This window comes from Simochromis diagramma, unplaced genomic scaffold (genome assembly GCF_900408965.1).
Source record: "Simochromis diagramma unplaced genomic scaffold, fSimDia1.1 OVJJ01000131.1, whole genome shotgun sequence".
In the NCBI taxonomy this organism is placed as follows: Eukaryota; Metazoa; Chordata; class Actinopteri; order Cichliformes; family Cichlidae; genus Simochromis; species Simochromis diagramma.
In genome coordinates this window covers 5,354,695-5,365,698 of record NW_024387200.1, presented here as the reverse complement: position 1 = coordinate 5,365,698, position 11,004 = coordinate 5,354,695, and the positions used below count along the sequence as shown (strand labels likewise).

At 40.6% G+C, this 11,004-nt stretch overlaps 1 protein-coding gene across 1 annotated transcript; it reads right to left on the bottom strand.

Annotated features, from left to right (window-relative positions):
- Positions 1-2,871: 2,871 nt before the first annotated feature.
- LOC120745654 (granzyme A-like) lies at positions 2,872-7,181 on the bottom strand. Its single transcript, XM_040050696.1, has 5 exons — positions 7,056-7,181; positions 6,215-6,356; positions 5,294-5,432; positions 3,663-3,920; positions 2,872-3,531 (listed from the first exon to the last, which is right to left on the bottom strand). Exons 1-5 carry the CDS (start codon positions 7,117-7,119, stop codon positions 3,367-3,369), a joined length of 768 nt encoding a protein of 255 aa, XP_039906630.1. The 5' UTR covers positions 7,120-7,181; the 3' UTR covers positions 2,872-3,366.
- Positions 7,182-11,004: the final 3,823 nt, after the last annotated feature.

Sequence of the window (11,004 nt, the reverse complement as noted above, 5' to 3'; positions counted from 1 at the left end):
GCTGTTAAAAACCAAACAACCGAAGCGGATGGCAGAACACAGAAGAGCTAACTCATCACCCCAGGTCTCCGTAGTCTATTCACACCTACAGGCTAGTGGCCACTCTTTCAACGATGAGGACATACATATCCTGGACAGGCAGGAATTCAACTCTCTATGAATGGTACTAATGGCCATTGATCACTGATCTTTGATTAGTGTGCTTGGATCAATGTTCATGACAATTTGCCTATTAATGATCAAGGAACTGAAATCCCAGCCCATTGCTCATTCAGTGGTGCTAGTTTCAGACATTATGAAAAGGTAGTGTTTATAAGGTTGGGGAAACCTGCAGTAAACTGAGACCGAAGAAGTCACTTGGATGAGTGATGAAACGTTTCTCTCATTGAAAACACTATGTGTTTTTTTGTTTGTTTGTTTTGTTTTTTTACTGTTCCCAGTGTTGTTACTTGTTCTGCTTGAAAAAGCAGAACAAAACATGACAAACCAAAGGCAAGAAGGAGACTAACAAAAACTAAACTGGGAAAGCTAAACACAAAACACTGCATGAAATACAAAACCTGGAAAGAGAAGCAGATGAACCGACAACAGACAGAGGAAGATGGAGGACTAAATACATAGAGGGGTAACTAGGGAATGAGGACCAGGAGGGAAACACAGCTGGGATTAATCACACACATGAGGCAGGGAGGAAGCAAAACAGCAAACTCTAACACAGGAACAACACCATAGAAACCAGAATGACTAGACATAACACAAGGAACACAGGTGAGGCACAGTAACAAAACCTAAAGACTAGAAATCACCAAAATACTAAAGAATAACCAAGGGAGCTAGAAATACAAAAGACTAAATCACAGAATATTAATATTCAAAAACATAAACACTGGGACACTAGACCCAGGACCATGGCAGTGTTTAGTGCAACATACTTTGGTATACTCTCATATTCTTGTTGGCATTACTGTAATTTTCTTTTGAAGGAAACAATCCTTCCATTCTCTTCCACTTATCCAACTTTAAGGCTTGCATAAGACAAGCGGAGGGGTACACCCTAGACAGGTCACCAGCCTGTTGCAGAGCTAACTTAGAGAGTCAGACAACCATTTTACACACATTCACAAGAGAACATGTGCATAATAACATGATTTGCAACTAGTGTAAAGTACTTTTTTCAGAAAAGCAGTGTCAGATGTTTTAGAAAGGAGAGAAATAAAATATATTATATATTATAAAATATTATTATCTGTATATTGTAAAATCATGCATGGATGTGCTGCACATGTAAAAAAGTGTCTACATGGGCCACAGTCACTGACTGAAAGGGGAAAGCCTTCAACATGTGCAACTAAATGTTTTAAGATTTTGTATCAACTAGTTGTGCAAGTAAGTGTTGTTTGATTGTTTTGTGTTTTTTCAGTGAATATTCTCTTTCTATACATTACTGTAAATGTGTTTTGAAGAAAACTTGGAAGAAAAGCAGAGAAAAAGTATCATTTTTCTTAGGCCTCAAAGTCAGACTGTAATTATCACTTTCCTGCTATTATTTATTGCATTTATATTTATGTACAACCACAAATATTCAACACAGTGATTGTTGTCTAAAAGAGGTTTACTAACTATGAACTTTTGTTTTTGTCCTAGCTCAGGAACCAAATTTAATAAGTGATAGGTCTGTCTAGCTGTCAGAGGATTTTTGTTTTTAAAGGTTTTATTATTCATATAATAATCAGCTAAGAGTGTTTATATTTCTGTCTTGTACTCAAACAGCTGCATATTCTTGTACTCAAACAGCTGCATATTTTAACTGCTGGCTCTCTACTCTATAACGGAAACTGTTTGCCTTCTTATTAAATGTCAGCAGCAGGAAACCGCCACCCAAGAGTAAGAAACGACCTTGTGGAGGATACAAAGTTCTTGAGAAATCACACCTGCTTGCTTGACAAGATAAGCATGATATTTCCTTTTTTGTATGCTTCCTGCTGTGTATAAATAAAGGCATTCATTACATCTGAGTGCTTGATAAAAGAATCTCTTACACTAGCACAAACCTATTGCTAGAACAATCAGAGACAATTCTACTGCAGCTAGCAAAGTATGGGACACCAGGCAGAACTCTTTGTGTGATCTTGTGAACAAAGGAGATGACCGAGACGAGCGCTGTTCCTGCCACTCGAACCCCGGTCACTCTCAGTCAGCTCCCCCATAGCACTTTATTGCTTTTTATTGTGGTTACATGAATATGCGTAGTTTCATTAACATACGCCATCTAACACAAGCATACATGTGAACAAAGCGTACCGTCTGTGTGTACGTGTAGGTACGTTTGTGTGTGTGTGTGCCAAGATATGGCCCTGTGAAAGGCTCCTTAAAAAGCCGGTGCCAGGAGTCTAGCGGTCCACCTAAACAAAGGACCCTTATACTTAGACAGATACAGAGTATGTGTACTCCCATAGTATAAATCAGAGAGAAGGTACAACCTCTATCATGACCTTAAGATGTGTGTGTATGCCAGAGTGCTCTGGAATGCACACAGAGTCTTTACAGACTACTAAGGATCAGAGATCCTATCAATAAGCAATCGATTATATAACTCTAAGCATATATAAGTATATGTTTCTAAGCATAAATAACAATCCAACAATAAGATCAGAGAATAATCACATCATGCATCTGCTGGTTAGCTTTCTGAAAATACAATTACAAAAATGTTTCTTTAAAAGAAATTAAAAGTTATTAAATTTGAATGCTAAAAATAAAAGACTAAACTATTAGCTCTGGGTCACAAACATTTTTAAAGATTTAAGAGTTAGTGTAAAAACACAATTTTGAAAGAATTGCAGTACAAACAACAAAAGAGAGAAAGAAAGAAATCTTTTTTGTTCATGCTGTTAGCTTTATTAGAAAGTAGAAAATGTAAAAGGTATATAAAAATGTTTCTTGGGGGTTTTCATAAACAAATCTTTGTAACTCAGTTTTCTAGTTAACAGTATTAAGTATTATCTTTTTACAAGTAAGACAATAAAAGATGGGTAAAGGTCATTTTTCACTGCAAGAAGAAATTATTTTAGGAACTGTTCTTGTAGAAATTCTTTCAGAAATAACCACATTTATGTAGACTCTACAGCAACAGCAGCCAAAACGCAATTCTGGAAAATTAAATAATCCACAAACCTTTACAATGATTGTCCAAGAGAAAGGCTGCAAAGAAGATCTGGTTTTATGTTTCTGCAGTGGACAGTACTAACCATGACGGGGCTGATATCATATATGTGTATCCTCTATGGTGAAAGCAGTGACAGATTAACTATAAAAGCATAAAATATTTTTGTCTTGCTTAGCTCATATGTATTGATGCCTGTGGATTCATGGCATTTCATATGACTTCATTGTTTCTTTGATCCAGCTGAGTTGTTTGTTTGACACAAATGCGTAGACTCCCGGTACGTTCTCTTTACTCTCACACGTCCTTCCAAAAGAAGTAGCTCCAACCAGCACCCCATCGCACAACAGTGGCCCTCCTGAATCCCCCTGCAGGAAAAACAAATACATGGTAGTCATTCTTTGACTACTTGTGGATGTGAAAAAGCCAAGAGTGTTGAGCTGAATGCCTGTTTAATTCAGAGAACTAATAAATATACACACACACTCAATATACTTACTCGACAAACATCAACCTTTTTTTTGCCAGTTGAACCAGCACATATCATGTCACTGGTGATAACAGTATAATAATAAGAGTTGCATGTCTCTCTGTCGATCACAGTCACATTGGCAGACATGAGAACATCAGATGGTTGGTTGCTTTCAGTTCGTCCCCATCCAGCCACCATACATTTGCTGCCAGCTGGAGGCTCCTTGACGGTGTTGCCCAACTGGAGACATTTCACTGTCTTGGTGAGCATCACTGGTTCCTTCAGCTGGACAATAATTAAATGGACATGTTACATACTGATAATGACTGTCTATATTTGACCTTTACAGTGCAGGTCATAACGTAAGTATTCATGCAGCACTGTGCTAAAGTCTTGAACCCCCACTCATTTATTTATATGCTGTATTTTGTTTTGTAAATGGAAAATAGGTGTTGTAGCTTATTGAAAAGTCTAATTATACGTACACAAAAATACATTAAAGAGAATAAGTCTGCTTTTACCTTTTTTCCTCCTAGTAATACCCAGCAATTAATTTTTGTCCTCTGTCAAGGACATGAGTCTGAGACACACAAAACTTATTCATTTTCCTTTGTAGTGAACAGCAGGACTTACATCACATTTTCAACCAATCTCCGTACTTCAGGAAGTCAGACATTAGGGAGAAAAGCAAAAAGAAACTACGGAAGGCGAGTCAGTCTTCCTACTGTCAGGGGTTGAGGTGAAGGGAGAACAGACATCAGAGCAGGAAGGTAAAAGCTCAGAGGACATATCAGCTTTTGAGGAGCCTGAAAAATTTTTTCTCTTCACAGGCTTGTCTCCTGTATGGTGGTTGATAAACCAAATTCCAGAACTTCAGAGCCCTAGCTCATACAATACTTCTTATCCACAATGGACACTATCTGTCATCATTTTGCCCCTTCTCAGGGTCCTCAAAAGCTGGTATGTCCTCCTTCTGAATTTTCACCTTGTTGCTCTAATGCAGGGGTGTCCAACTCCAATCCTCAAGAGCTACTGGCTTGCAGCTTTTAGATGCATCTCTACTCCAACACAGCTGAATAAAATCATTGGATTACCTCTTCAGCATGCCATCAAGTTTGGCAAAGGCCTGAACACAAACCATTCATTTGATTCAGGTGTGTCGGAACAAGGATGCATCCAAAAGCTGCAGGACAGTAGCTCTCAAGGACTGGACTGGGACACCCCTGCTCTAATGCCAGGCCCTCCTCCACGTCATCCCCTGACACGTCTTAATGTCCTACTATGAGCAATCACTTCCCACTGTCGCCAAAGGGGGTCATTTGATTGTTGGACTTTTCTCTGCATGGATTATTGTAGGGTCTACTTTACAATACAAAGCGCCTTGAGGAGACTGTTGTTGTGATTTTGCGCTATACAAATAAAACTGAATTGAATTGAATTACTCTTCTTCATCATGTCATTTTGTGATCCAACAAGACTTTATGTCCACTTCAAGGGACAGAAGATAAATAAATAACAATAAAAAAGATACAACATGTTTGAAACAAAATATTTAAATTATCTGAAGATAAAATCTAATTATCACAGTATTTTTCTTCTGGGTTTCAGGAGGGTATCTTTTGCTTCACTTGGTATTGATCAGTGAATTATCAACTTACCTTGAGCAACGTGAGGTCATTGCCCTTGATTGCCTTGTAATAGTTAGGATGAGGAAAACGTTTCTCAACCTCTCTGACCTGCCAAGAATCAACTTCCACATTGCTGAGGGAGTGTGCTCCCAGTATCACTATAGTCATACTGTAAACAAAAACAGTTCACGCATATAAAATGGTTAAAGGTCAGGAGTGTGTAAAACAATTATAAATTAATCATAGTTGCCTCATTATATTTGGAAAATTTCACCCGCGCTGTTATTGAGCCTTAAATGAATTTCATGATATTTTCCCACAGCTGAATGAAATTTCAACATTATAAAAATGTTTTAGATTATAAAATCTATTGCATATTTCATGTGTATGTAGCTGTGATGTCTGTTATTCTTTAACTGAGTGCAATTTTGTCTCTCTGTAACATACAATAAAATGGACAAACTATAAATAAAAAATGAACAATAACTTATTTCCCAGTGTTGTAAAGGTTATATATTCATCCTCTCCAATCATTAAGCAGTTTTACATTAATAATTATAATAAAGCATTTTATATGATGCTTGAAAAGATTCTGGACAAAATAAACTGACACATATTAGTGTCTATTTTCTTGTTCCAATTCTGAAGCAAGGGTAACATAAAATACCTTTAAAGAGGATTATTTGTATGTTTGTTATTTAAAAGGCACCTTTTATACATATTTATGAATATTTTGAAGGCTGGATTAGAATTGTTTTTTGTCATTTCTTGGAGTGTAATCAACTTCTGTTTTCATTAATCTGCCAAGCTGTCAGATCAAGTCATGTCTTACAGACCTTTTCCTTGTGATCTCCTGTTAAATCTCTTTATGTATTATTTTTCACACAGTCAGTTAAACATAAATATTGCAATATTTTGATTTGAAAGTTTAAGAAAAGTAAGTGTTCCTACTCTTTGCAGTGGGCGGCTGTCAGGACCCATTGTGGATCGATTAATATCCCGCCACACACAGATCGTTCACTTCTCACATGAGCCATGAAAGGCAGTGAGTGCGGCTCGACTTCTTTCCCTCCAATAATCTCAGAACCATGACCTAAAGTAAGAAAAAATATCCAGTCACATAACAAAATCAGCAGATGATGCAGTCAAAAACAGCATGCATGAAAGGAAAACACTGAAATTACTCCGGCAAAACATTTTGCCTTTTGTCTCTCATAGATGTTGAATGCACTGACACTGTGACGCTCAGCTTTATATATTAATCTGAAAGGATGTGGTCTGACAACTGAAATTAACAAGTCAGCAAAATGGGCTCCTAAACGCTTCTAAGGTTGTGATCAAATATATCATTAACAACCTTACCCCATTCACCACTACCGCCAAAAACAATAACAGCAACACACACATATACTTGCACACTTTTTAATCATGAGAAATTTGACTAGGTATATTTCTCATGGATGAATACCTCATTGTACTTGCACGACTGTTAAACTAAACTTAGATTATTGTAATTTTCATTCTGTGCTTTAAAGACATCTGTATTTCATGAAATATTGTCATTCAAATTCATGGGACAATTGAGAGGAATGTGTAAACAACATCTGAGTGAAACGAACTACTTTATAATACATATGTAGGGTGTGTTTTACATGTCATATGGTGTATGATATGTAATACAGCAATATATGTTTCACACATTACCGATGTATTATATTTTAATCGATTCCAAGATGGACAAAATGTTTTATTTTAAAATTAAAAGTAAAATGAAATAGAAGACATTACTTACCTGGTTGGATGATGAAGAGAAACATGCATGAGAAGAAAACATTGAAATTCCTCAGGCAGGACATTTCTTCGAAATTGTTTGATCAGATGTTGAATGTTGAAACTGACTGTGATGCCCCGCTTTATATTTTGAACTGCAAGGATGTGGTATGACCACAGAATTAATGAGTCAGCAAAATTAACATACTGTGGCGAGCTCAGACAAGGAGGAGACAGAGGTATCGTTTGGTCTTGCTTTCCGCAGTGTTAGCCAGGGAGCACAGACGTTTATTTGCATTCAACAGGAGAACACTGCCGCTAGCCCAACTGCTCGGCGCAGCACTAGCATAACAACAACAACAAAAAAAAAAGGCACTCCCTCTCCCAGAAAACACACAGTCGCCGAGAGAGCGCGTCACATGGTAACCATGGCAACATAACGCTGCCGCCTAGACAACAGAATATAGCTGTCAAAACAAAACCCTAAACAGCCCTGACCCGCTACATAGCCCCCACCTAAGGGGTCAGCCGTCCCCGACAACCCCATTACCCAACACAAAGTCCTGCAAACGTCCATGTGTCTTCTTTCGGTACACCGACCACCGATCTCGACCGGCGGGGGAAGAGTCACTCGGATTAGAACATGGGGTGCCACCAGCATCCCCTGCCCCGGCGGCTGCTGGAGCGAGCGGTCAGTACGGTGAGCGTCTGTCCTGGTGCAACACCACCATGCGCCCCAGTCAGGCATGCAGACCCGGTACACCACTTCTGTTAGCCGCTCCACGACCTCCGCCGGCCCTTGCCAGTGGCTGCAGAGCTTGGGGGGCACTCCTCTCTTGCAAACCGGGCAGTACACCCAAACCTTGTCGCCAGGCACAAAAGCTCCCCCTCGGCACCTGATGTCGCAGGCTCCTTTCAGTCGAACTCAGTAGTCATGAGCCACCCGCGGTCACTCCCTCCACCTCCTGTAGCAGTCCATGGCCTCCAACACATGCCAGTTCCCTGCCTCGGTGGACAAGGCAGGTGCTCGAGCCGTGGACAAGCTCGAGCACCTGCGACTGCAGCACCAACAGCTGCAGGGGACTCTTGCCCTGACCGGGGGCCCGCCATCACCGGTATCTTTCTCTCTCTCATTTGCTCTACCACTCTCGCTCTTCGCTCTCTGTGCTCCCTCTTCATCGTTATGTGACTGCATTAATTGAGAACCCACCTGTACATTGATTGCAGGGCGGCGCCGGTCAGGGTAAGCCAGTCTCCCTCTGATTCATTCCTCCCGTGCTTCTGGTGAAAAGCAGCAGTAAATGCTTGCACAACGCTATGGATTAATCCAGCGAGTTGATCGAGTCGCATGACAGCTAGAGGTAGGCTCTCGCTTCTCCTCTGATTTCCTCGCGGCATTCGATTTTATAGTTATATTTTTGCGGCCCCGTTTGTAGTGTGGCCATTTTTATTCTTTTCTACTCCAGCCGTCGTAGAGAGAGGTGTATGCTCCGATTATTATCAGCAGCACAGTATAGCGTCTCCGGTCCTGGGGTAAGCCACGTTAAATTGTATTTACAATTATTCCCAAATAAACGAGGCTAAGGCTACATTTATCTTTTGTTTTCTTAGGATTTCATTGCTGCCGTAACCTCTCGTGGCGATCAGTTTGACCTTAATTGGAGGATCGAAACGCCTGTCCAGCCGCTGTTTCAGGGCTCTTCCTCGGTGGAGCTGCTGTCTTGTCTTGTAGTATTTGTTTTATCCCGCTGTGTCATTGTTTTTTTTTTTTCATTTTGCAGGACTGTTTTTAATTGGGCTTACTGTAATAGATTGATTTGTTGCCCCCCCAGTGGTAAAAATAGGTCATTTCAAAGGCTGAGAAAAGTGAGCGGGTATCCTCTATTGTTACTGTACCGAAAGCAGACAAAACAATTAGGATATGTGGTGACTACAAAGTCAGTGTCAACCAGTGTGTTGAACAGGAAAGATATCCACTTCCTAATAGTGAAGATTTGTTTGCTAATTTAGCTGGAGGAACATCCTTCAGTAAACTTGACCTTTCTCGTGCCTATCAGCAGCTACAGTTAGACGAAGAATCAGGGAGGTATCTGGTCATCAACACACACAAAGGTCTCTATAAGTACAATCGCCTCAGCTATGGTGTTTCCAGTGCTCCGGCTCTTTTCCAGTCTGTGATGGATCAAATCCTTCAGGGGAAGGATCATGTGACCTGTTTTTTGGATGACATCCTCATCACTGCTTCATCTGAAAGGGAGCATTCGAAGAGGTTGGAGGAAGCACTCACATGTCTGGAGAAGCATGGCGTCAGAGTGAAGTGCCAAGTTTCTTCAGAGCAGTGTGGAGTACCTGGGATCATTTAAGCCTTACTTTACACGCAGACAAGAGCTGTCAGCAGAACAAGGATGTGTTCTTTGGGGACAACGAGTTATCATTCCACCAGTTTACTGACAGAAAGTGCCAGGCTGTACAGAAGTCACCAGCTGTTGCACCACTCCATCCATGGAAGTGGCCCGAGAAAGTCTGGCAACGGATTCACATTGATTTTGCTGAAAAAGACAAGCTGTACTTTTTAGTTGTCATTGACAGTTATTCAGAATGGTTGGAAGTGTTCCCTATGTCATCCATTACCTCACACAATACCATTGAGGTTTTGATATGGACTTGATATGGACTTCCAGAAGAGCTTGTTTCAGACAATGGACGTCAACTTGTGTCAAAGGTATTCAGTCAGCTTTTGGAGTTAAATGGGATCAGACACACAATTGTACCTGCCTATCATCCTGCATCAAACGGGGCAGCAGAGAGATCAGTACAAATCCTGAAATGATCCCTGATGAAGAATGTGCTGGAAGCAGATAGTAAGGCCACATTGCCACTCAGTCATTGCAAACTTCCTTATCATGTATCGCAGAACACCGCACTCTGTGACGGGTCATACACCAGCAGAGTTGTTCTTGAAATGTCAGATCCGTACTCGTTTCAGCCTGCTCAAGCCTGAACTAACCAGACACACTGAACAGAAACAGTCTGAGCAGAAGCAACACCATGATCACAGAACCCAACCTGTTCGTGTTTTTTTTGGAGGGAGACGTTGTGCATATCAGAGTGAATTGTTGTCCCCCCCAGTGGTAAAAATACAGAAGTGCCTGTTACAGGGCTAGTTCTTGGTTGGCTGACATATAACAAAAAGGTAGCTTATACACCGCTAAGAAAAAACAAGTGTTTTGAGTGGTTATGTCCTGCTGTTCAATAAAGCACATATCCACGTCCTTCTATCCTGATCCTTTCAAAGAGTCTAACCCAGAATATCACACTTACCTTTTCATGGTTCGCCTGGTTTTAATTAGTTCATTCTGCCCTGTTGCTTGCACTCACGCCCTTGTGGTCAGGCTAGAGCGATCCTCTGCCCGAGTGTCATGCTGATGCTGGGAATCCTCTTCTTTGGTGGAAATGCAAGGCCTCTCACATCTTCCAAAGCTGCTGTTTCTTCAATGTCCATGTCTGTGTCAATTTTGGGCTCCTGAGAGGGTTAATCATCCACTTCCTGCTCCACAAAGGCTTGGTGTGGATCTTGACGCTTTACTCTACCATCCTGTCTGACAACCTCTGCTTTTCGTATTTGTTTTGCCGAACAGATCCGCATGTTCCCTTCAATGAAACCAAGATGAGTTGCAATGCATTTATCTATCCTTAAAGGGAGATTTTCATGCTTGGACAGACCATGTTTAATGTTCTTGAGCGCTGGCTGACCTGACCTCTGAGGACCTCTAGAAACTTCCATTAATATCTTTAAAATGATAGCAGCACAAACTAAAATTTTTGCAGCACAAATGTTTGATACCACTTTTGTTGGATTTGAAAAAGGTGGAGGGGGCAACTTCACTCACATTTGGCCCTGGGACCATAGATGGTGGGTCATTTCCACACACTCCTTTGTGTACTGGGTGTATAGGCTGTGGTGATTTTTC

Coding starts and splice junctions, on each gene's coding strand:
- LOC120745654 (XM_040050696.1), bottom strand. CDS start 7,119: ATGTCCTGCCTGAGGAATTTCAATGTTTTCTTCTCATGCATGTTTCTC. Junction 6,357..7,055: donor TCTCTTCATCATCCAACCAG/GTAAGTAATGTC, acceptor TTCTTACTTTAG/GTCATGGTTCTGAGATTATT. Junction 3,921..5,293: donor ATGACCTCACGTTGCTCAAG/GTAAGTTGATAA, acceptor ATTATTGTCCAG/CTGAAGGAACCAGTGATGCT.